The sequence below is a fragment of the Salvelinus fontinalis genome, chromosome 18 (assembly GCF_029448725.1).
Source record: "Salvelinus fontinalis isolate EN_2023a chromosome 18, ASM2944872v1, whole genome shotgun sequence".
Lineage (NCBI taxonomy): Eukaryota > Metazoa > Chordata > Actinopteri > Salmoniformes > Salmonidae > Salvelinus > Salvelinus fontinalis.
Genome location: NC_074682.1, coordinates 46,091,800 through 46,119,021, shown reverse-complemented (window position 1 = coordinate 46,119,021; position 27,222 = coordinate 46,091,800). Strand labels below are relative to the sequence as shown.

Genomic DNA, 27,222 nt, shown 5'->3' with positions numbered 1-27,222 from the left:
ATTTTGAAATCAAGCCTATAACCCAAAATAATGTGGAAGAAGTCAAGGGGAGGGGTGTGAATACTTTCTGAAGACACTGTACTTCTATCTGAATGTCCTGTAAAGTTGCAACCTCCTGACCTACCGTGTCGAGATCTGACTCCGCCTCCCTGAGTTTGAGCAGGAAGTCCAGGTGCTGCAGTGACTCATTGGACCTCATCACCAGCGTATGAACACTCTCCTCCACCTGGTTATACAGGACCGTCACTGACTCCAAAGCGTCACTGTAGTAAGACGTGGACGTTAGCAAACATTCACTCCTGTCCTCACCACTTCACAATGATAGATGGTTTATGGAGTTCTGGCACAAAATGGCTGTCGTGGCATCACCTAGATGGTTGATACCATAGAGATGGATGAATTGGGGTCACTTGCCACAAAGCCCGTTTTAGCTTGGGCAGTGTCATGTAGGGCTTTCACAATTGTATGGGTGTCACACATCAGTTATCCACAACAAATCATGAATTTGATTACCAATACCTGTAGTCATCGGACTTGTCAAATCGAAACTCTTCCCTCCTCATTCTGGCCAGGATGGCCCCACCTTCTCTCTGTAAAGTAACCAATCGGATGTCCTGCAGTACCTCTTTCATTGAGTTCTTCTGATCTTGAATACATAGCTGGACGTCCTGAACAAAAAACAACAACAACAACCTAAAGATAAAAATAAAAAATAAAAAAATGTTTTATTTAAGTTACTTCATGAAACTGTAACTACCTGGGCGGTGTCCATTTTTGGATTGCCATCAATTTTCTTGATTGCTCTATGTAGTATATGGGCTGCCCCTTGCAAGTCCGTCACAAAGGAAATTAGTTTCTGAAACGGATTAAGAAAATAGATTTTAGGATTCAGACTTAAAACAAAGCCAATGCAATAGATTGGGGGGTATTTATGCTTTGGAATAGCAATGACAACAGCTATGCAAACAAGCCCAAGCTCGCCCACTTTCCCGAGAAGATCCTTGTTGACTAATCTTGCAACAACAGGAAATTTGAATTATTATGTGGATTATAATTAATGGACATGTAGGGGTTGATTTAAAACATTTTCGTAGTCTGAAATTTCTAAGTGGAAATTAAAAAAACTTAAGAGGCCTTTTTAAACCTCAACTACACTGCAAGTTTTACATTTCCTGGATTGCAGGAAAGTTCTCCTGCAACAGGTTGATCGAAATAAGATCCTACATCTGTCAACACGATGTAAAAGGAATTTGATGACACTTGGATATCCCATTTACTAGAAATCTACTACAAATCTTGACCATACAAACGATTTAAAGAGGCCATGACATATGTTGAAACCATTTATAAATATTATACTGCACCTGATGAGACTGCAGCCAATCAGTGTGGCTGTAGGGGAAGGTCCCGCCCAAGTCAGAGGTCAGCTGTTGTCCATCCACCAGCTTGTGCAGGGCCTTCAGAGAAGTCACCATGTCCATCTGATTGACAGGAGGCATGTGGGGAGCGGTCAGTCATATTACAGAGTGAGGGCCCGTGTGGACATGTCTCAATAGTCCAGATTGCAGGCTTTGAAAATGAGGAAAGGACGTATCCCTCCTATTGCTTTCAGATGAGTGTATATGAAGGAGAGGAGACAAGGAGAGGACCCCCCCTCCCCCTTTAGACAAATCCATGGTGTCTTGCAAAACAGAATTATGTGTGTGTGTGCTTGCACATGTGTGTATGTATGCCCTCTGACCTGTAGTCCAGGGTGTCTTTCAGGGTGAGGGCTTGCTTCTTTATCTACTAGCATCAGCACAATGCGGACTGCATGCAGGGCTTGTTCCTATGGAGACGACCATTAAGGAAACATGTCAGGACAAGACATCATTGCAGATCATCACAATGTATGCAATATGAATATAGGGTCCATTGAAAAATGTTTGCATCGCTTGTTCTTTAGTACAGACGGGTTGGTTGTTTAGTGTAAGCTTTTAATTATATTTGTGACCGACCGGCTCAAATCGGTCTTATGTAGCAACATTTGAAATTTTGTTTTTTACATTGGATAAAAGTAGAGACTCAGAGCTACAACATGGTATATCATAAACTAGAGTTGAGGAACAATGGGAAAGTAATTTTGCCTTGAAAGTTAATAAACTTGTAAACTTACTTTTGAGAAAATAGCCTTTGAATGTTTAGGTACTACTGATGGAGAGACCTTCTTTGACTACACCCATTCAGCATTGTTCACACCCTCTTAAGCTTTAGCCCCACCCATCTCTTTAAGAGTTGATCCGAGCATTCTGTACTAACAACAGCAGACAAGCACCCCTGTAAAAACCTATATTAAACACAGATTCAAAATAGCTATTGATGACAAGTATGTATTTTGTGGTTATGACCCAAAGACTCTTGACCATTTACGTTTGTAAATTCATTAGTTATTCTACACTCTGGCACACTCAGACGAGAGTCTTTTGTTAAGACACATTTTTGTTAAGCTGCGTTAGAGAGGATTACCTAGACATACAGACCAGCTCAAATAGACAGAAGCATGCTATATGGCAGACCGATCCAAACTCATCTCTTGGCCTGTCCAGCCCACTCATTATCTCAGCCAATCATGGGTAGCGGGAAGGTTTCTGACTTTTTCTGTGGCAAAACCAACTACGCTCTTAATTTAACAATTGTATTTGTATTTTCAGATGGCATACAAGTTTGTTATTAAGGCACATGAAAGTTCACATGTTCCAGAAGGCATTTCTGCCAAAAAAACGCATTTTGATTTAAAAGAAAAGTTTACGCTCAAACGGCTCTCCTGTGAAGTAGTGACCCGCGACATGTGCCTAGTTTCCTGAAACGGGTCACAACGGCTGACATCCTACAGTCAATTTTTTTTACCAGTACAGTAGCTATCTAGCTATATAAACTACACCCCTTTGCAACCAATAATTCTCTGATGTTGTTCACAAGGCGGTACTTATTTAAATTAGGTAAGCGAATATCATGTAGCCTTTGGTGTATTAAAATGAGAGTTAACCTTGTCTTCTTTAAAATGAATCCAAGTGTTTGGCATGGGGGAAGGGACCAGTAACTTTATGGTCAAAATGTATCAATGTAGAAGCAACTGTCATTTTTCATACTTTGGTCGTCATACTTTAATCTGGTTCCGTTCAAATATCATACAATTTCATGAAAAACATGACTGTTCATGACCTTTAACACCCTGAGAAAGTAGATACCTCATGGTATGACACCCCACTATCAACTCTTTATCGCAGAATCTAGATCGGCAGATGGATTATAGTTTGACAGTTGACTCTTAATGTGAAGGAATAACTCTTATTTTCCAAACCTGAACCATCAGTAGGGCTTTGTAGAAGAAGGAGGGGGGAGGTTTCTTCCTGGCATCGATCACCACTGTCATTCCCAGGTCCCGCACCTCTTTTCTAGGAAAATACAGGGAAGTGAGTTGGAGCATGTTAGAAAGTTGTTCACACTATCTTGGCATTCTCTCACTTTACCTGATTGAGGTGTCATTTCCGTGGTTTTAGTGGTTTCACCTCTCCTCTCCCTCTGCCTGTGTCTCTGCCCCCCCCCCCCCCTCCCTCAATTCAAAGGGTCTCTCGCTCAATTCAATTTAAGGGCTTTATTGTCATGGGAAACATATGTTTACATAGCCAAAGCAAGTGAAATAGATAATAAGCAATACAAAAAGAACTGTTAACATTACACTTACATTTTAGTAATTTAGCAGACACTCTTATCCAGAGCGACTTACAGTAGAGTGCATACATTTTACATACTGAGACAAGGATATCCCTACCGGCCAAACCCTCCCTAACCCGGACAACGCTATGCCAATAGTGCGTCGCCCCACGGACCTCCCGGTTGCGGCCGGCTGCTACAGAGCCTGTGCGCAAACCCAGCCCAGCCTGGGCGCAAACCCAGAGACTCTGGTGGCGCAGAGACCCTAGACCACTGCGCCACCCGGGAGGTGGAACTTTTACTTACAAAAGTTTCAAAAGAATAAAGAGATTTCAAATGTCATAGTATGTATACATAGTGTTGTAATGATTAGCAAATAGTTAAAGTGCAAAGGGGAAAATAAATCAACATAAATATAGGTTGTATTTATAATGGTGTTTGTTCTGCACTGGTTTCCCTTTTCTTGTGGCAACAGGTCACAAATATTGCTGCTGTGATTGCACAGTGGTATTTCACCCAATAGATATGGGAATTTATCAAAATTTTATTTATTTTCAAATTCTTTGTGGGTCTGTGTAATCTGAGGAAAATATGTCTCTCCTAATATGGTCATACATTTGGCAGGAGGTTAGTAAGTGCAGCTCAGTTTCCACCTCATTTTGTGGGCAGTGTGCACATGGCCTGTCTTCTCTTGAGAGCCAGCTCTGCCTTCGGGGGCCTTTATCAATAGCAAGGCTATGCTCACTGAGCCTGTACATAGTCAAAGATTTCCTTAATTTTGGGTCAGTCACAGTGGTCAGGTATTCTGCCACTGTGTACTCTCTGTTTAGGGCCAAATAGCATTCTAGTTTGCTCTGTTTTTTTGGTACATTCTTTCTAACGTTTCAAGTAATTCTATTTTTGTTTTCTTATAATTTGGTTGGGTCTAATTGTGTTGCTGTCCTGGGGCATGTTTGTGTTTGTGAACAGAGACCCAGGACCAGCTTGCTTAGGGGGCAGGTTTATCTCCAGGTTTATTTCTCTGTAGCTGATGGCTTTGTTATGGAAGATTTGGGAATTGCTTCCTTTTAGGTGGTTGTAGAATTGAACGTCTCTTTTCTGGATGTTGATAATTAGCTCTCACACACAGAGAGAGTACCTCCACTCAAGCCCCCACCTTCCCCCTGTTCTTTCAAAGCATGCATACCAGACAGTTGGCAGTCATTGTGGTTTGTCACGATGAGATGCATCATAAAGGGTTAAATGAGAGACACAAAGGCAACACCATTAAAGGGCCTATCTGTTTAACCAGGCAGCCGTCACCTTGAACTTCAAAGTGTGTCCTTTATTAAAGCTATGTAAACAGATTAGACTGTAAAATGTGTATTATGAGGACATTTGGCTTTTAAATAGTCCCAGCTCCGAGACCATGTCAGCTGGTGGTAAAGCTAGACGATTTAAAAAATGAAATAAGAACATGCACTACTAGCACCGACATTGCTGATAGCTTCTTTATTGACGAAAAATGTACTTACTACGACTGTGACATGTGGTTGTCTCACCTAGCTATAGTTGCTACCATGCTGTGTTGTCATGTGTTGCTGCCTTGCTATGTTGTTGTCTTAGGTCTCTCTTTATGTAGTGTTGTTTTGTCTCTCTTGTCATGATGTGTGTTTTGTCCTATATTTCTGTTATTTTTTTATTTACTTATTTATTTTATCTGAGCCCCCGTCCCCGCAGGAGGTCTTTTGCCTTTTGGTAGGCTGTCATTTTAAATAAGAATTTGTTCTTAACCGACTTGCATAGTTAAATAAAGGTTACATAAAAAATAAAAAATAAAAAGCTATCTTACTGTAAGATGAATGCACTGTAAGTCTCTCTGGATAAGAGCGTCTTATAAATGACAAAAATGTAAAGGTAGAGTCCACAAACGATGTCAGGTCAGTGATTACTTCAAGGAAGGATGGAAGGAAGTAAAGAAGGAAGGATGCATTAATAGCATTAATAGTATTCAAATAGGGCTCAAGCACTAGGCATGTGTATGAGACATGTACAGTAATGTTTTACTGCCCCCCTTTGGTTAAAAAATATAACCAAAAATCCATGACTGGGATGTTTTGACAACTTGCACTAGAAAGTACTGAGAGGGTCACTTAAATTATTTCCAAACAATGTAAAATACTAATTTCCATGTCATTCATTTCGTTTCTCATCTCACACAATGTGTTTTCAATGTCTAGTAAAAGGACACAACACATGAATGACTGTATATTATAGTAAGGTAAGGGCAGACCAGACTAGTTGATCACCTACACCATATACAAAATCACATACAGTAAACTCCCTTGAACTATCACCGAAGATGATTAGGGATTGATTGGTGTTACCTGGGGATGGAGTGGAGGTAGAGTAGCACTTTGCACACCTCATGGGCGGACAGCAGAGGAGATGTCCAGCCCTGCCTGTCCCCATGGACCTCCAGCACGGCCCTGCCCACCCTGTCTCTGCTCCCTGGAGGATGAGGAGACAAGAGCGGGTGTCATGGAGAGGTTAGATGGAGAAAAGTGTGGACCAGGGTCGTATTCATAAGGGCAGATCGTAGCAACACGTTTTACAACTGAAAACGAAAATGAGTGTTTGTTATTGGACAACACTGGATAACACTAAACGCAATGCAGAACAAACACTGTACCTGGCAGACTGACAATGCCCAGGTGAAGCAGGCCGCTGATGCTTCTGAAAATGGAGTGTTGGGTGGAGGGAGATGGAGGAGAACTGGATACGGGGGAGGGGGGTTGGATGGGGGGCGCTGAGAGCTTCGTTTTTGGGCTCTGGGGTTTGGTGTCAGGTCTGTTGGGGGGTGCAATAGCCCGCGTTTGAACTTTGCCAGGCTGGGGATCTTGTGGTGAAAAGAAATGACAGATCATATGAATTTCAATTTAACCATGAAGATAGACACGGTTTGTGAAACACACAGGGTTGAAGAACAAAGCTCTACTGTAAAGTCTTCCTGGTCAAATTGTTTTGAAAAAAAAAAATCTGACATTGGACTTGCTCTCTCCTTGCAGCCAAACACTTTTAGGCTGTTAAGCCTGGCTTTGATTTCTAGCATTCTAACTTCTTCCAGAGCCAACAAAGGCTTGTCTGTGCTCCCTGTCCCTCACCAGTCCAATAGTCTCTGACTAACATGTCTCCAGACCTCTAAGTACCCTTGTGAGGGTGTAGGGAGGAAGTATGTAATAAGAAATGGGGACAGTGCACTGTCCTTCTTCCCTAGCTCACTGACAGTCCTCTGAGTGTCCTTGTTAAGGCCCTTGTGAGTGCTTAGGGAACAGGAACTGTTTCTCTCCATTAAAGGAATGTCATGTTTACTACCATAGCCAATGGACACTTGCCTAATGGCCCCTTCTCAGAGTACAGCCTTATAAGAGCTATTTCTGTCCTCCTCCCTTGGTATCTGGAATGAAGTGATTGCAGCCATTCTGCCAAGGAGAACAGACCAGAGAGCAGGGGAGGGGGAATTGGAATCCCACCCCAGGAACATCATATTCACTCCGGACCCCTACATCATAGGGAGCCTCTTTATGGCATCCTCTGACATTTGACACAGCACACTCTCTTCAGTAAAAAGGGTCAATGTTGAGTTTAAATTAGTTGGTGTACACAGAGATGGTTTCAGTGTCCATTTGAAACATGCACTTTTTATGAAGCAAGACAGTATGCTGAATGTGGTACAACAATACAATAGCCTAAATGTTGCAATTCTGTGTGTCTGTGTGTATTTCGACCCTCGGCAAATACAAAACATTAATCTCATACAACTGCAGAGCAGTAAAAATCTACTGACACTGTATCTAGGATTCAATTCATTGCCAACTCAATGCAAGTATAGGCTCATTTAATTCTAAATCTGTTGTTATCCCAAACAACATCAACGTCCCTTTAAACATGTTATTAAACGGTTAGTTCTCACAGTGGTCACAGTTACGGCATTCATATGTTGAAGTCACTCAGCTGTCAGACGAAACTGCCAGTTGTTTCATCTGAAAACTGATAACTGAGGAAATTTCATCTGACAAATGAGAGACGTTCTAATATGGATGCTGTACATAGTCACTATTACCTTTCTTGGCCGACTGCTGCCTGTCCAGCTTGGGGGACATCGGGCCAAAGGCCGTGCCTTTTTTACATTGCACCACCTGGGAACTGGGGGGAATCATCTCTGGGCAGATGTCACTGTGGCTCCTGTAGTTCAGTTTATGGACCAGAGGACTTCCTCTGGCCTTCTCAGACACGGTGGACAGTGACCTAGGCTTGGTTTTGTGTTTACCAATGGTTTTCACCGCCTCTGGGTTCCAAATTGGTTTGGAGGTGTAGTCACACTCGAATGCATCAACCATGACCGGGTGAGAGATTGCCGGAGGTAATGCTACCTTTGAGTCAGGTCCCGTTTGATGGGCCATGTGGTGTGTCTGAAGATAGGGTTCCCCTTGGCACAGTTTATGGATTATTTGAATTTCTTTAGTATTTTTTCCTGGTTTGTGAGTTATGGCAGGTTCGATGGATTTGTGTGGTATGTGATTTAGGTCCAATGGGGATTCCTTACCGAAGTGTCCATGTTGGTGTGGCTCGTGACCTACAATAGACTCCTTATAGTGGTTACAGCACTCCCCAGGGTCCTGACCCGGACCTCTGGCGTGACCCCTGAAGCCCATCTCCTCCCCTTCACAGGGGCCAGACTCCTCCAGAGCATCTAGCAGACCTACACTCCCCCTTTCAAAGGGAACTGGGTTGCGCAGAGCTGCCAGGTAGGAGTCCCTGTACCTGCATTTTAGTTCCTGCCCACTAGACCCCTGACCTAGCCTCCTCTGGCTGCATGGCATGCAAGGCTCTTCTGAAAATCTGAGGGTGCGCCCACAGGGGGTGCTGTTCATGAGCGGTACAGGGGGAGGGGGCCTGACTGGTTTGAACAAAGGGGGAGTAGAAGAGTTGGGAGTCTTACTGCATCCCGTAAGAGACTCTTTCTCCTTGGCGAACTCCACTAAATCCACGTAGTCACCTTCGACCCCGCGGTAGTTCCGGCTGGTGTCCCAGGTGTTAGGCGACACCCAGCCTACAGGCTTGACTAGTGGTTTGGCACGCGGTTTGGGAATGGGTTTTTCATGGTCCCCCTTGATTAGTTTCGAGGTACCATCCATGAGTCTCAAAGACACAGAGATCCCATCCCTGGCAGGAAGGATCATGGTCTCTAGGGAAAGGGCGGAAGAAGTAGAGTCGGAAGAGGAGGGAATATGCAACGGCATCGGCTCAAACGGAACGTCACGGATAACACTTGGTGTAGTGATGGTCTTGGGCTTGTCCAGAAACTCTGGAATGGCCACTTGTGCCCAGGGCACCTTCATCACACCCTGGTCGGTGGAAAGCAGGCAGCGGGACAACGGGGCGCCATGACGGCCGTCGTTCACCTCCCTCAGCCAGTCAAGGGTGAAGATGCACGGGTAAGAGATCTCGGGGATGGGGGTCTCCTCCACTTCACGGCAGCCCTCCTCCAAGAGACTTTTGAGAACGATGCGGGCTGCCTGTTCTCCAAAGGGCTCCACCTGCAGGTAAAAGTCTCCGGGGCGCAGCAGAAGAGGGTTGAGCGAGGCCAGCTGGATCACGGTCCTGTCGCGGAGGCATAGGGGCCAGCCCTCACATCGGAAAAGCACATCCGAGTACGCAGCCTGGGGAGAGGAAGGGAGAGGTTGGAGAGGGGGTAAGTTGCATGGATTTACAATTTCTTAGGTCAGTATTTTTTCGTCATTAGTCCTGCGGTAGGACTGCACTTTTTTGTTCCAGCCCAGCACCAGCGAAACTCAACCAATTATCAACACCCTTGATTAGTTTAATCAGGTGTGTTAATGCTGGACTAGAAGAAAAAATATTAAATGATCCATCATTTAAATTTCCGGGGTGCCCACTAGGGGTGCACTTAAGCTATGTAACATGTTCCATGTGAGGAGACTAGAATCCAAAACAAATCAGGCTTATGTCTACTTTAAATTGCATTTGACAGACTGGAATGCAATGAGGGAAGGATAGATTCACCATTTATTTCACCTCAAATTCACCTTTATGTCAGTACACTACTGAGCTGAGGTTATGGAAAACTGATTCTGGCCTACACCAGACTGTTATTGAGCCTCCAATAAGACAAATGCCTGGTATTCTAGACTTGTTTTTTTTGTACAATAAAAACAATACAATATAATCCTTTGCTGAGCGATGTCAGCTCAGTTGCGTGTCTGTCTAGCAACCACAGAAAATAATAGAATTCGGGATTGATGAAGCATAAAGAACAGCTTGGATTTATCCCCTGATGGACAAGTAAACCTTTTGTTGATCTCTTTTTGCTGAGGTACAGCTAGAACCTCAGTTGTAAACCTCTGCAGTTTTACTGTTACAGTCAAGTTGCTCGATCTATTCTCTCTCTGTGTGTGTGTGTGTGTCTGTCTGAGAGAGATAGAGAGGTGTGTGTGTTTTTGTGTGTCAATGTGTGTGTGAGTGAGTGTGTATATATGCATTTGGTTGTATGGGTATTTATGCACGTGTGTGTGTGTGTGTGTGTGTGTGTGTGTGTGTGTGTGTGTGTGTGTGTGTGTGTGTGTGTGTGTACTCACACAAGCCGCCTGCTGCACGATCTCCAGGAGGTGTTTGGACGGGATGAGAAAGTCCAGCAGGCAGTGCAGCGCATCACCGCGGTATCGCTCCTCGATGGTCCTGAACAGCTGACTGAGGACGGTGGGCGCTGTGGCCTCGAAGGGCGGGAACAGGGCCGACAGGGCACTCTGAATGGACGAGTCCAGGGATTCTGGATTCTAGTGAGGAGAGAGAGTGAGTGAGAGTGATAGAGGAACGTTTTAGTTTCAAGTCAACTTCAACATCAACAAGTTCAAACATCAAATTCATTTAATTTCACTTTCATATAAGATTGGAACGCATGACCAAAGAGTGAATAATAATGCCATCGTACCCTGACCCTTTTCATTGCAGCAATTGGAATGCAATGCAGGTATGTTTGCCAGAGTGCAAATCCCAAAATATGTGTGTGTGTGCCTGTGTGTCTGTGTGCGCGCGCGTATGTGTGTATGTGAATAGTTTCAGAGGTGAGTGTATATTTTGACCTCCACTAGTGTTGACAGCGCCGGTTTGTTTGAAGAAAGTCCACATAACCGTAGAAAGTCCAAAAAGATAGATAATCTGTAAACGTAAAGCCACAGGACAGATATCTTTCTTGGCTTTTACTCCTGCGCTGGGCCCTCTGGAATGCCTCAAAGCAATATCACTTTAGAGTCAGCAACCCAAAAATGTTGAACATTGAAGTAAACTGTATGGATATAATTTTAGGGGCATTGTAGCCTCTAGTTGTGTCTTCGTATTCAGAATAATCATCAACATCCTCAAAACGTGATTGGAACGCTGCAAAGAAGGAACAATGCCCCAAAACCAAAACATTCCTCTAAAATGTCATAATTTCACTCTCTGACTTCATTTTTAGTTTCAGGGAAATTAAAAACAGACGTTTTGGAAGATCAAGGTTTTTGTTTGAGTGGGGAACTAAACTAATCAGAAAGCCTTTGGTATGCTCTGGATATGCTTAGCTCTGTGTTTCATGTCCTTCCAAAATGCACCTAATTTAAGCTGGTACACTTCAAGCAAGGGAAGAATCGTGGTCTGAGTGAGAGAACAAAGAAATGTATGGTCTCCTTCACATCACAGGTCCCCATAGAAAAGAAGTTGTGTAAACGGGCACCGTTGTGCACTAACATCAGGCATGAGGGTAGTTTTACTACATACAGTATATGCTATGCTACATATGTCTGTTTTAGATAGTCACGGCAATAAGAACTAGGCCACATTTATCCAGGGTTGCGCTCTGCGTACTGCTCCTTGGACCACCTGTGGAGAATAGTACAAACAAAACACACAGAAGCAATCGGGGGAGTCTAAAAGGGATGTTGCACGCCAAAATCAAACTTTGTTAGACATTGTCCCCCCTGAAAAAGTAGCATACTGTCAAATAGTCCCGAATGTGGGGATGCTTCCATTGTGTACAGCAGTGGTTCGCAACCAGGGGTTCTAGTACCCCTGGTTGCGAACCACTACTGTACACAATGGAAGCATCCACAGACGGAATGGAAGCATCCAGTACCGTATCCACAGACGGTACTTGAGAAGACTCATTTACCAGCATACTGGTAAAATGCACATGAGGGGGTACTTCAGGAGTACTCCAGGCAGAGAAAAATTCAGTTGCAGTAGAGTACATTAACTCAAAAAGTTTGGGAACCACTGGTGTACAGCATAGTCATGCACATTTAGATAGACAAGGGATGTTTAAGTGTTTTTCTATCACAAATGTTGAATAAAATTATCTTTGAACTTACTCTGACGATATACTGTGGAGTTCGTCCTTCAGCTGGTCGAAATTTGGGACAAAAGTATTATTAAACTGACTTCAAAATGTAGGTTTCGGTGTGTGGCAATCAAGATGTGTTTGTGCATAACCTAAGGCATGTGCACAAGACGGAAGTACATGCACCGAAGTCTTGCAGGTGTTTACATGGTTTTGTGCATGTGCCAGGTGATCGACATTTCAACTCCAGCGCCAGTGCTCTAAAAACTAGGGTAAGTAATCATTTCTTTGGGTATTTTGCCTCAAAGGTCGACCAGCTGAATTTTATTCAACATTCTGGCTTGTAAGGAAACTTACCAAGTTTTTGCAGTGCTTTGTTTCAGACTGTATACCAAGAATTGGTATTAACAGTCATATTTATTAGTCAAATGTCAAGATAAATTCAGTTCCACAATGTTGAAAAACATCGGAAAAATGTTTGATTTTGGAGTGTAATGTCCCTTTAGGTTCTGTGACACTGATATGGACATACGCATTGATTTCTCTAACTCTACACATATACAGTGCCTTCAGAAAGTATTCACACCCCTTAACTTTATGCACATTTTGTTGTGTAACAGCCTGAACTAAAAATTTGATTTTTTGTGGGAATGACATTTGTTGTCACTGGCCTACACATGATATCACATAATGTCAAAGTGGAATTATGTTTAGAATTGTTTTATCCTCAAATGAATAAAAATGAAAAGCTGAAATATCTAGAGTCAATAAGTATTCAACCCCTTTCATATGGCAAGCCTAAATAAGTTCAGGAGTACAAATTTGCTTAACAAGTCACAGAAGAAGCTGGATGGACTCACTCTGTGTGCAATAATAGTGTTTAACATGTTTTTTGAATGACTACTTCATCCCTGTACCCAACAAATACAATTATCTGTAAGATTCGTTAGTTGAGCAGTGAATTTCAAACAGATTCAATCACGAAGACCAGGGTGGTTTTCCAATGCTTTGCAAAGAAAGGCACCTATTGGTAGATGGGTAAAAAAAAGAAAACCTGACATTGAATAAATATCCCTTTGAGCATGGTGAATGTATTAATTACACATTGGATGGTGTATCAATACACTGTCACTACAAATATACAGGCATCCTTCCTAACTCAGTTACCGGAGAGGAATGAAAACCTCTCAGGAGACCAATGGTAACTTTAAAACTGTTACAGAGTTTAATGGCTGTGATAGGAGAAAACGTAGGATGGATCAACAACATTATAGTTACTCCACAATACTAACCTAATTAACAGAGTGAAAAGAAGAAATCTTGTACAGAATAAAAATATTCCAAAACATTCATTCTGTTTGCGACAAGGCACTAAAGTAATACTGCAGAAAATGTGGCAAAGCATTAAACTTTTTGTCCTGAATACAAAGTGTTATGTTTGGGTCAAATCCAACACACTACACTACTGAGTATCACCCTACATATTTTAAAGCATAGTGGTGGCTGCATCATGTTATGGGTACGCTTGTAATCGTTAAGGACCAGAGAGTTTTTCAGGATAAAAAAGAAACAAATGGAGCTAATCACAGGCAAAATCCTAGAGGAAAACCTGGTTCAGTCTGCTTTTCACCAGACACTGGGAGATGAACTCACCTTTCAGCAGGACAATAACCTAAAACACCAGGCCAAAGCTACATGATATCATTCTGCCAGGTAGGAATAAGCTACTTTGTAGCTAGTTAACAGTTAATAGAGAAGGTTTTTGGGAAAGCCCTTCCATCTGCCAGAAGACGGTTAGGCCTATCATTAGCATCGCTATATTGTTCCTGTTCCTTGTTTGAAACCTGGAAGATTTTCTTCATATTATGAGGCATGTCTCACCTTGCTTCAAAGTAGCCTATAGCAAAAATCGCACCATAGAAACGTGGAGGCAATTATTTTATAAAAACTTCCTCATTATGCATTCTCTTGTTCTATTGGTTTTCTTTCAACTTTCTTTCATTGTCTAGCAGCCAAAGTCACTATCCTAGTCATATTAGCAACCCATGATAGTTGTTGCATCTTTAGATCGTTGCATCTCTTTCTCGTTGCATCTCGTTGCATCTCTTTCTACATTTCGAATGGATTTTTCCATATCTGTCCATGAAACTGCTTGCATGTATGTTGTGCATTTCAGAACAGTGTTTATCCGCAAACTGTTTGTTGGAACATGTGCGTGTAGCCTAATGCCTGTGTGCACATTGCTGCGCCTAAAATGTGAAGAAATAATAGTTTATCAACATTTTAAGCTAAACATTCTAATCTTTGCTACCAGCCTTATTAATTGATATGGCTACTTTGATACGCATCGTGGGGATTAAGAAGTGAGTATATGTAATGCCTACTGAAAAATAAGTGTGTATACCCTCCACTACACAGGTTGAATACATATCTAATCGAGATATAGTATTTAATGTTTTATTTTTCATTCTTATTTTACAAATGTTAGAATTTTTCTTCCACTTTGACAGAGTATTTTGTGTAGATCGTTGACAGATGCTTTGAATATTGTTAGGCCTAATATTGTTAAGCCTTTAGAAGTCTAGACATATCCAAAAAGCCAAAGACTGATCATTTTGTTGAATATTGTGAAAGGAACACTCCTTCTCCAACCAAGGAAGAGGAGCAAACTGAAGAGAAGGATATTCATCTATTTAAATCAAATGAAATCCCATTTTATTGGTCTCATACACATATTTAGCAGATGTTCTTGCGGGTGTAGCGAAATGCTTGCTATTGGAGAAATGCTTCTTCATTATCAAACATGTAGCCCATATCCTTTTTACAAATGGGCTTCCTATGGATTCAAGGACCAATCAGAATATAGAATAACATGATGTGATTGGGGATGAGCTACATAAATCTGACTAATTGTTTTCAGACAGTTGGACACAATTGGTCAGATTTACGTAGCACATTTACTATTTGGATTGCTATGGCTGCGTTTACACATGCAGCCCAATTCTGATCTGCTTTCCCACTAATTGGTTCTTTGACCAATAACATCAGATCTTTTCACATCAGATCTTTTTCAGAGCTGATCTGATTGATCAAAATACCAATTAGTGAAAAAAGTATTAGAATTGGGCTGCCTGTGTAAACGCAGCCTAATTGTTGGTTTTTGTGAGGATTCGTGAACATGCTACCTGAAAACAGTTACCTGGAAATTCCATGGATTTTCAAGACTGGATTCCTATTTCATCTGAATGCAGCTGAGCTTTAGGTTTGTAGGCCTGTCATCTGTATTTGACTTGAATATGCGATTGGCTTTGTCTAGGACTGAGAGAGAACTTGCATATTTTGCACAGTCAGTTGGCAGCGTTGGTCCACGTTTCATACTTGCACAGTGTACTGTATATTGGATTGTATAGGATATCTCAGCACAGAGATGCAGAAAAAGCATGCTAGCTCTCACAGTCGGTTCAAAGTTCCCCTCTGTGTTGATCTCCAATCCCGCAATGACTGTTTTTAGACTTGACCTGATTTAGCTCTCTGGCTTAGCCAAGGCCACTGGGAGGTCTAGGGTAAACAGGCCTCCAACATCTTCAAAGGCCTCACACTGGCTGAGGGAGAGATACGCTAACATATGCTATGCTAATATATGCCAGATGACTCAAAAGTCATGCTAAATGCTAATGTATGATAACCTGCTAATGCACTTCCCTCATGAGCAAAACACACTGTGGATTATACAGCAGCATTTCTCAATCCATTCCTGCATGGTGCTCAAATGTTTTGTTGTAGCCTAGAACTAACACCTGTTTCAAATAATAATCGCCAAGCTCCTGATTAGTTGGATTAGGTTTGTTAGTGCTGGGCTCAAACAAAAATGAGTCTGTCCCTCAGGAATCATCTAAAAAACACTGTTCTACAGGATATAATCAAGGTTTTACTTTGACCATTATGTTAATGTAGGTCGAGGTATGTCTTTGCAGTTGTGCTCACATTATTAGTACATTACACCAACAGGACATGGATAAAAAAATACAATAATAAAACTTATGGTTGTATTGAACCTCCATCGATAGTTACCTAATTACATGAAATCTTTGTGTCTGTTAGAAAGATTTCGTACTCAACTGAAAAGAATGCTTATTTCTGCTAATTGTGCACATCTGTCAAAATACATCAGGAGTTGAAGAACAGAACTGCCTTTGAGGCCGGTCATCAGATGTTAATGTATAACAGCTGTGAATGAGTCATCATTCAAGAATGAGTTCTGACCTAGACTTAGCGCCATGTTCAATAAAAAAGTACTCTGAAGGTATACCAGACTGAGCCAGCACATTGTTCTATATTTGCTTCTATACAGTCTATCCATTATTTGTCCCCTATGGGCTCAGGACAAAATTAAGCAAAAATTTTGACAAACAAGACACACGTGCGTTTAAAACAATTAGCAAATCGGTGTATCAGTATTCTCGCAAAGGCCTTCCCATTCAACCCTGCTGAGATCAATACTTTTTGCCAGAAATAAAACTATAGACTGCGGCTTTAAACGTCCACTGCAGTTCCTGATTTGGCCTCGTTTTTAAGACTGCTCATTAAGTAATGCTAGCGGCCATGACTGAAGCCAAACAAGAGCTGTCTTGGGGGTGTAGTTTGATGTGGGTGTGTTATGTTTGCATATCATGCCCTGGTAGGTACTGTTGTTGGTCCCTTCTGGGTCACCGTAGCAACAACATAGCCACCCCCCCCCCACTTCCTCGCACACTTCCTTAAAATAGTTAGAAATAATCTATGATAAAATCAAGAAATCTGTAAATAATTTAGACATTAGTAGCACAATTTTACATCCAGGTAAGGTGTTTGGTGTAGTATTTCTCAAGTTTAAAAAATGTGCATGTAAAACTAGTCTGCATACAGTCTATTGAGTTGGGAAGTTGCTCAGGGCTGATTTCTGAGAACAATAACATGTCTACAACATCATCATCTGCAGCTGTCAAACTATTGTAAATAACGCACAAGCTACACGCTGTTTATCAGTGCCCAAAATCACTTGTTAGCTAGTTAGATTAGGGGCTGCAAAATGACTACTATTGATAAGTAAATGGTTTATAGATGTGGGATTAATGATTCATAAATGGTGAACACAGACTTGATAAAACTGGCAAAACTTTACTCGACACCAAGCGTCATAACACATTATGACACAGTCATAACCATGTCACAATATGTCATAACAGCTGACATAACTTGTAATAACCTGTTATAATATGGTCATAACTGTCATGACACATATATTTAGACCTGTTGTGACATAAGCTGCGTTATTCTATGGCTGTTAATGACACCTACTGTACATAGAGTGGAAAAACCCACAAAACCTACTACGGTAGTTATTTTATGGCTGGTCATGACACCTACATAAGTGTCAAAACCCACTAAACCAATCACACAAGGCAAAACATTCCATTACACCATAACCTACGTGTCAATGGTATGTTTATGTTATACATACAGTACCAGTGAAAATTTGGACTCACCAACTCATTCAAGAGTTTTTCTTTATTTTTACTATTTTCTACATTGTAGGATAATAACGAAGACATCAAAACTATGAAATAACACATATGGAATCATATAGCAACAAAAAAGTGTTAAACAAATCAAAATATATTTTATATTTGAGATTCTTCAAAGTAGCCACCCTTTGCCTTGATGACAGCTTTGCACACTCTTGGCATTATCTCAACCAGCTTCATGAGGTAGTGACCTGGAATATGTTTCAATTAACAGGTGTGCCTTGTTAAAAGTTAATTTGTGGAATTTCTTTCCTTCTTAATGCGTTTGAGCCAATCAGTTGTATTGTGACAAGATAGGGGTGGTATACAGAAGATAGCCCTATTTGGTAAAATACCAAGTCCATATTAAGGCAAGAACAGCTTGAATAAGCAAAGAGAAACAACAGTCCATCATTGCTTTAAGACGTGAAGGTCAGTCAATCTGAAACACTTCAAGTGCAGTCACAACAACCATCAAGCGCTATGATGAAACTGGCTCTCATGAGGAAAGGAAGACCCAGAGTAACCTCTGCTGCAGATAATAAGTTCATTAGTGTTACCAGCCTCAGAAATTGCAGCTCAAATAATGCTTCAAAGAGTTCAAGAAACACACATCTCATCGTCAACCGTTCAGAGGATACTGGGTGAATTAGGCCTTCATGGTTGAAATGCTGCAAAGAACCCACTACTAAAGGACACCAATAAGAAGAAGATACTTGCTTGGGCCAAGAAACACAAGCAATGGACATTAGACCTGTGGAAATCTGTCCTTTGGTCAAATTTGTCCTTGAGTCCAAATTTGAGATTTTTGGTTCCAACTGACGTGTCTTTGTGAGACGGAGAGTAGGTGAACAGATGATCTCCACATGTGTGGTTCCCACCATGAAGCATGGAGGAGGAGGTGTGATGGTGTGGGGGTGCGTTGCAGGTGACACTCTCTGTGATTTATTTAGAATTCAAGGCACACTTAACCAGCATGGCTACCGAAGCGTTCGGGCAGCAATACACCATCCCATCGGGTTTGCGCTTAGTGGGACTATCATTTGTTTTTCAACAGGACAATGACACAAAACACCCCCAGGCTGCGTAAAGGCTATTTGACCAAGCAGGAGAGTGATGGAGTGCTGCATCAGATGACCTGGCCTCCACAATCACCTGACCTCAACCCAATTGAGATGTTTTGTGATGAGTTGGATCGCGGAGTGAAGGAAAAGCAGCAAACAGGGGCTCAGCATATGTGGGAACTTCTTCAAGACTGTTGGAAAAGCATTCCAGGGAAGCTGGTTGAGAGAATGCCAAGAGTGTGCAAAGCAAAGCTGTCATCAAGGCAAATGGGTGGCTACTTTGAAGAATCTCAAATATAAAATATATTTTGATTTGTTTATTGCTTTTTTGGTTACTTAATGTTAATGATTCCATATGTGTAATTTCATAGTTTTGATGATGTCTTCACTATTGTTTTACAATGTAGAAAATAGTACAAATAAGGAAAAAACCCTTGAATGAATCGGTGTGTCCAAACTTTTGACTGGTACTGTGTACAGTATATATACAGTTAAGTCGGAAGTTTACATACACTTAGGTTGGAGTCATTAAGTTATAAATGCAACATTCAACAATTTTTGAATGATTTTGTTTTTCCCAAGAAAAGGGCTTTATTACAGACAGAAATACTCCTCAGCACCCCTCCTCAGACGAATATGATATGCCACACCTGTCAGGTGGATGAATTATCTTGGCAAAGAAGAAATGCTCACTTATAGGGATGTAAACAAATTTGTGCACATAATTTGAGAAATAAGATATTTGTGTGTACAGAACATTTCTGGGATTTTTTATTTCAGCTCAAGAAACATGGGACCAACACTTTACATGGTGCGTTTATATTTTTGAACACACTGATGTCAGACATGAACTTACCCCAATGCTCTGTTGCCAATGACTGGTATGAATGCAGGAGCAGATTTCAGGAGCAGGACAAGACACCCTCTTTTTGACTGATGACTGACATAAGGGAATGTACGTGATAGGCCTATCTGGCTTATATGATTATGATGGTCATAGTGTTTCTTTAACAGCGTAATAAAGTGTATTTTCTTAATCTAAGTGACACAGGATGGTCATAATGCTTCTTGACCGTGTCATAAAGTGTATTATCTAAAAGTCATTTAAAATATAATTAAATAAATACATGCACTACTGTTCAAAAGTTTGGGGTCACTATGAAATTTCCTAGTTTTGAAAGAAAATCTTCATTTTTGTCCATTAAAAAATAACATCAAATTGATCAGAAATACAGTGTAGACATTGTAATGTTGTAAATAAATATAGTAACTGGAAACAGCAGATTTTTCATGAAATATCTACATAGGCATACAGAGGCCCATTATCAGCAACCATCACTCCTGTGTTCCAATGGCACGTTGTGTTAGCTCATCCAAGTTTATCATTTTAATAGGCTAATTGATCATTAGAAAACCCTTTTGCAATTATGTTAGTACAGCTGAAAACTGTTGTTAAAGAAGCAATTAAACTGGTCTTCTTTAGACTAGTTGAGTATCTGGAGAAGCAGCATTTGTGGGTTCGATTACAGGTTCAAAATGGCCAGAAACAAAGTACTTTCTTCTGAAACTTGTCAGACTATTCTTGTTCTGAGAAATTAAAGCTATTCCAAGAAACTGAAGATCTCGTACAACGCTGTGTACTACTCCCTTCACAGAACAGCGCAAACTGTCTCTAAGCAGAATAGAAAGACGAGTGGGAGGCCCCGGTGCACAACTGAGCAAGAGGACAAATACATTAGAGTGTCTAGTTTGAGAAACAGACGCCTCACAAGTCCTCAACTGGCAGCTTCATTAAATAGTACCCACAAAACACCAGTCTCAACGTCAACAGTGAAGAGGCGATTCCGGGATGCTGGTCTTCTAGGCAGAGTTGCAAAGAAAAAGCCATATCTCAGACTGACGAATAAAAATATATATATTAAGATGGGCAAAAGAACACAGACACTGGACAGAGGAACTCTGCCTAGAAGGCCAGAATCCCGGATTCCGTCGCCTCTTCACTGTTGGCGTTGAGACTAGTGACCATATTATGAGATATGATGATAAGTTATGTCAGCTGTTATGATAAGTTATGTCAGCTGTTATGACATATTATGACATGGTTATGACCGTGTCATAATGTGTTATGACACTGGGTGTCTAGTAATGTGTTACCTAAATACCTTATAAATGGTTTATTACAGACCTATAAAATAATATTACATAAGTTCCAGCTCTGTGTTGTCAATGAATGAAGCTAGCTAGTAGTAGCTAGCAGGCACATTGACCGCCACATCCAGGCTGTATCACATCTGGCCGTGATTCGGAGTCCCATAGGGCGGCGCACAATTGGCTCAGCGTCGTCCGGGTTTCGCCATGGTAGGCCGTCATTGTTAATAAGAATTTATTCTTAACTGACTTGCCTAGTTAAATAAAGCTAAAAATGAAATATAACCTTAAATGGCAGCCTCTTTTCATTAACTTCACACCTGGCTAAAATGACCAAATCCTGACAAGATACATTTTCAATCCAGACAGGCTGAACTCATTGGACATTTTGCCTCTCACCCTGACTCATTCCACCTCATGGGTGGCTTGGATGGTGATATATTCTGGTGAGTGGGACCCCGTTGAGCTACAGTAAACATAGAGACGCAGCTGGATCCAGTTCAGAATGCCTCTTTAAGCCAAGTAAAGTGAGTGGAGGAAGGAAGTCTGGTGTTATGAGTTCTTTTGTATCCCATTACACTTGACCAACTGCCAGCATGACATGCCAAACAGGCTGGGGCCGTGCACAGTTCAGCATGACTTCTTCCCAGGGAAAACACTGTCTTTGATGGCAGATGGGTCCGGTATTTGCATAAAGGAGCCGTGTCTCAGATGGGGCTCTGATAGCAGCCCCTTTGGCCTCTGACTACATGCTAAGCATTGGCCAGGCTCAAAGCAACTTGTCAGCCCTCTTAATCAAATATCTGATGATTTGTGATTAAATGAAATGTGATAGTATAAACAACTCAGCAACAAAAACAGATTATGAAAAATAGGAAACCCGTTTGAAAAATATTTTGACCACAACGACCCCCATACCATAGTGTAGGGGAAAGGTGAGGATTAATTCGTTTGTTGCATTGTTTTTAGTATTATTGATGTATTGCTTTGTATTTCAGCGCTTTCTCTCACTAAAATTACTTCTGGCTTATAACAATTTGGTTAACTCCCATTTACACCCTTGCACTATCATTGCCCCACATCCTTGTGACAACACATAACAGCTCTACAGTATATTTCTGTATCTAGCTCTATTTCCATATATAAAAAACTAAAATGAATAGGGTTAGGGACCCAGACCCAGAGCAAAATATTTAATCAAACTTGAATCCACAAGCATTATAATGGAGGATGTATCTCAATAGGAGGTATTAGCCTCCTCTTCTCGGCTCCTTTACCTGCACTGATATTACTGAGCTGGTGTAAGCAAATCCTTGTTGGGCATCTACCACATTACTTTCACCAATCTAATGCTTTCAGACCAGTGCAAACAAAGGAGAGGAGACAGGGAGAGGAAAGCACATTACACTATTGGGATTCCCCCTAGTCCACACAGACAGTAGACTACTTCTGAATCCAGCTGACAGCAACATTCCAGTACCGCCTACCCTGCCGCCCACTCAAGTAAGTCCTGCTGTGTGTGTGTGTGTGTGTGTGTGTGTGTGTGTGTGTGTGTGTGTGTGTGTGTGTGTGTGTGTGTGTGTGTGTGTGTGTGTGTGTGTGTGTGTGTGTGTGTGTGTGTGTGTGTGTGAGACATCCTGGGGTTTTCCATCTGGCATCTATTGTCCTGTATATCCAGAGGTTTAACCCTATTCAACACACTCTTGAAGCCTTTCAATCAAAGGTCATTGTTTGACATGGATTGTCTGTTCTCTGCTGTGGCATCTGTCGTGATGGGTGGGTCTTTGTCCTGTCTATCAGAGGGATGTCCCCTGGGTATTTCACTGAGGTAAGCACTGAAGAGTTAAGCTGTGTTTGAATACTCATACTAACTGCACTAACCGTACTATTTGTGATGTGAATTCAGTATATAGTATGCTTATTAGTCATAGTATGGAATTGGTTAGTATGCCAAAAGTTCCCGGATGTCATACTAAGTTTGCCAAAATACTAAGTATACATGCAGTGGACACTATTTCCGTTCTTTTAGGGCCCACAATGCAATTCTTCAGAAAATGGGAGTGGCTTCATAACTTTTCAGATTTTAAGAAAATGGCAACCGAAGTCGTACGAGAGCGGATACAAAGTCATTGCTTTAACTAATTATGACAAATGTTTCAGAAAATGTTGAGCATTGTAATAAAGTAATGACTTTTCAAATAAGTTATGTTACACGTTATGTTGGCTGACAATTTGTTAGCTATGCTATCCTTACAAACCGCATAGCATTACAACAGTATGTACTTTACCGGTATGTTAGCTAACTTTAGTTACCTAATTTTAGTTGGCTACTAATACATCTAACTTGCCAGGCAGTATAGTAACTGTCTGATATCTAACTACCTACCCAACTTTTTTACTTGATTATTCACATCATTCTTAGCTAAGTGGTATAGTCGTTGTGCGTATCAAGGAACATTGTTAATTCTGTCAATCTACTCCGATTTCAGAGCACTCTCGCGCAGAATAACTAATGAATTTACGAACACTCGACAACACCCGTTGAATATGGCCGGTGTCAGTAAACGTTGGGGAAAAAAGCATAATTAAATTGTTGCCAGCAGCACAGTTACAGTCACCAATGCTCTTGGATAACATGAAAACAGCCTAACCAGCTCTGCTAGGGCGAGTAAAATGGTCAGAGTGGGGTGTTCTCTCATTTGTGTCTGGAAGTAGCTAGCCAATGTTAGCCAGTTAGCTTGGGTGCTTGATTGCCATTGAATGCTCGGATCAACCCTACTCCTCGGCCAGAGTGTCCAGTGTGCGCACTGAACGCACCGAGAGCGAAACGCTCTGAATTTAGACCGGACAATCGGATAACGCTCTGAATTTATACCGGACAATCAGATAACGCTCTGAATTTAGACCGGACAATCGGATAACGCTGTGAATTTAGACCGGACAATCGGATAACGCTGTGAATTTAGACCGGACAATCGGATAACGTTGTGAATTTAGACCGGACAATCGGATAACGCTGTGAATTTAGACCGGACAATCAGATAACGCTCTGAATTTAGACCGGACAATCGGATAACGCTGTGAATTTAGACCGGACAATCGGATAACGCTCTGAATTTAGACTGGACAATCGGATAACGCTGTGAATTTAGACCGGACAATCAGATAACGCTCTGAATTTAGACCGGACAATCGGATAACGCTGTGAATTTAGACCGGACAATCGGATAACGCTCTGAATTTAGACCGGACAATCGGATAATGCTCTGAATTTAGACCGGACAATTAGATAACGCTCTGAATTTAGACCGGACAATCGGATAACACTCTGAATTTAGACCGGACAATCGGATAACGCTTTGAATTTAGACCGGACAATCGGATAACGCTCTGAATTTAGACCGGACAATCGGATAACGCTGTGAATTTAGACCGGACAATCGGATAACGCTATGAATTTAGACCGGACAATCGGAAAACGCTCTGAATTTAGACCGGACAATCGGATAACGCTCTGAATTTAGACCGGACAATCGGACAACGCTCTGAATTTAGACCGGACAATCGGATAACCCTCTGAATTTAGACCGGACAATCGGATAACGCTCTGAATTTATACCGGACAATCGGATAACGCTCTGAATTTATGAAGGCCCAGAGCACACTCTGGCACTACAGATTGAATTTACGAACACATCTGAAATCATAAAATGTTTAGCTAGTCATTTGTTATGCTAACAAGCTAGCAAGAGGTTGCAAAGCAACAGCATCAACTTCCGATAGACAGGCGAAGCTCTGGTACGCTCAACTGAAATGATGTAGTAGGGATGCACCGATATGACCAATATGATCCAATATTTTCCTTGCCAAAAAAAAAACAATACTGATACCGATAACCGATATTTAACATTTTTGCCACCTTTAAAGCGTTCTAGTACAGTTAAATAGTTGAAAGACACACACACTGACCAAGTTATTTTGTTGGCATTTAAGTATGTCCCAATTTCCAGTAAAACGTAATCAAAACCTATTTTTTTCACTTACTTGCTGCGATATTTCGTTGTTCATTTGTTCAGTCTCAACCAAGATTTCATCATACATGTCAAGCATTGTCAGTTGAGCTTATTTCTCGAGACAGTTGTTCGAATGGAGCTAGGAGTGTTCATGTTTCCAAGTTTGAAACATGTTCTCAAATGCCATTGAAATGGCAGCAGCGGTGTGAGAACAAACATATTCTTGAGCATGCAATACGGCTTTCCTCAGTACCAAATCCTCGTCGACCCACTGTGCTGTCAGACTCAGCACGCTCATGGGGCTGACGTCGCTGGTCCAAATGTCAGTCTTGAAGCTAATATCAGTGACGCCCATAGCAAGTAGCTAATGGATATGCATTTCAACAATACTGTGCAACTCCAGGTGGGGCAACATCTGAAAAATAACCTACTTAGTGTGTACCGGGGCTCAAGGTGCTCGACCAGTCGGCGAAAGCCAACATCATCCACGACAGAGAACGGTTGATTGTCAAGGGCAATGAATTCCATTATCTTGGCGCTAATGGATTGAGCTTTTGAGTTGTCTCGCTGAAATTTTTACTCTTTCAAATGACTGCTCGACTTGTTGACTGCTCGATCCACACAGCAGACATTGTGGGCTAGGTTAGGAATGCTGTGTTGCACGTGTAGCGCTATATTTTTCGTGGTGTCATTACGTCATCTACCTATGTTATACAGGTATGCACGTCAGCTTTGACATCCAGTTTGCACATCGGTGTTGAACTAGAAATCGGGCCGATGCCGATGTTGGCATTTTTAGCTAATACCGTCCAATTCCGATATGCTTACAGATATATTGTGTGTTGGCTCATTCATCCCCCTCCTCTCCCCTGTAACTATTCCCCAGGTCGTTGCTGCAAATGAGAATGTGTTCTCAGTCAACTTACCTGGTAAAATAACGGTAAAATAAAATAAAAAAAATAAAAAATATATATATAGTATGTAGTATATACTCATTAAGTATGTATACAGTATGTTAGTATGGGTATTCGAACACAGCTCATATTATAGTCCTCTCTCTCTCTCTCTCTCTCTCTCTACCTACCCCCTCTCTCTCTACCTACCCCCTCTCTCTCTCTACCTACCCCCTCTCTCTCTCTACCTACCCCCTCTCTCTCTCTACCTACCCCCTCTCTCTCTACCTACCCCCTCTCTCTCTCTACCTACCCCCTCTCTCTCTCTACCTACCCCCCCCTCTCTCTCTACCTACCCCCCCTCTCTCTCTCTACCTACCCCCCCTCTCTCTCTACCTACCCCCCCTCTCTCTCTCTACCTACCCCCTCTCTCTCTACCTACCCCCTCTCTCTCTCTACCTACCCCCTCTCTCTCTCTACCTACCCCCTCTCTCTCTCTACCTACCCCCTCTCTCTCTCTCTCTACCTACCCCCTCTCTCTCTCTCTACCTACCCCCTCTCTCTCTCTCTACCTACCCCCTCTCTCTCTCTCTACCTACCCCCTCTCTCTCTCTTTCTCTCTCTACCTACCCTCTCTCTCTCTCTACCTACCCCCTCTCTCTCTCTACCTACCCCCTCTCTCTCTCTACCTACCCCCCCTCTCTCTCTCTACCTACCCCCTCTCTCTCTACCTACCCTCTATCTCTCTCTCTCTCTACCTACCCCCCTCTCTCTCTAATTACCCCTCTCTCTCTCTACCTACCCCCTCACTCTACCTACCCCCTCTCTCTCGCTCTACCTACCCCTTCTCTCTCTCTCTACCTACCCCCTATCTATCTCTCTACCTACCCCCCTCTCTCTCTACCTACCCCCTCACTCTACCTACTCTTTCTTTCTTTCTCTCTCTCTACCTACCCTCTCTCTCTCTACCTACCCCCTCTCTCTCTCTACCTACCCCTCCTCTCTCTCTACCTACCCCCTCTCTCTCTACCTACCCCCCTCTCTCTCTCTCTACCTACCCCTTCTCTCTCTCTCTACCTACCCCCTCTCTCTCTCTCTACCTACCCCTCTCTCTCTCACTCTACCTACCCCCCACTCAACCTACTCTTTCTTTCTCTCTCTCTACCTACCCCCTCTCTCTCTCTCTACCTACCTCCTCTCTCTCTCTCTACCTACCCCCTCTCTCTCTCTACCCCCCCACTCTACCTACTCTTTCTTTCTCTCTCTCTACCTACCCCCTCTCTCTCTCTCTCTCTACCCCCCCCCCACTCTACCTACTCTTTCTTTCTTTCTCTCTCTCCCTCCCTCCCTCCTTCTACTGCCTTAGGCACTGGTCAACGAAGGCAGGACTGCTCTTGGATTTCATCGGCTATGTAAACAACCTGTCAAGGTGTGTCACGCTATGTGTAGACTGGCAGTGTTTGAACCCTGTAATCAGCAGCAAGGTCAAAAGCT

General features: G+C 42.1%; 1 protein-coding gene across 1 annotated transcript in view; it reads right to left on the bottom strand.

Moving 5' to 3' along the window:
- Window positions 1-27,222, bottom strand: part of LOC129815631 (uncharacterized) — a 63,260-nt gene that overhangs the window by 29,011 nt on the left and 7,027 nt on the right. The window contains exons 2-11 of the mRNA XM_055869611.1: window positions 10,332-10,529; window positions 7,796-9,395; window positions 6,365-6,571; window positions 6,060-6,183; window positions 3,341-3,434; window positions 1,742-1,828; window positions 1,365-1,481; window positions 758-856; window positions 520-668; window positions 125-263 (exon numbers count right to left, since the gene is read on the bottom strand). Coding sequence (XP_055725586.1) covers window positions 125-263; window positions 520-668; window positions 758-856; window positions 1,365-1,481; window positions 1,742-1,828; window positions 3,341-3,434; window positions 6,060-6,183; window positions 6,365-6,571; window positions 7,796-9,395; window positions 10,332-10,529 — 2,814 coding nt within the window. The remainder of the gene's footprint in view (window positions 1-124; window positions 264-519; window positions 669-757; window positions 857-1,364; window positions 1,482-1,741; window positions 1,829-3,340; window positions 3,435-6,059; window positions 6,184-6,364; window positions 6,572-7,795; window positions 9,396-10,331; window positions 10,530-27,222) is intronic.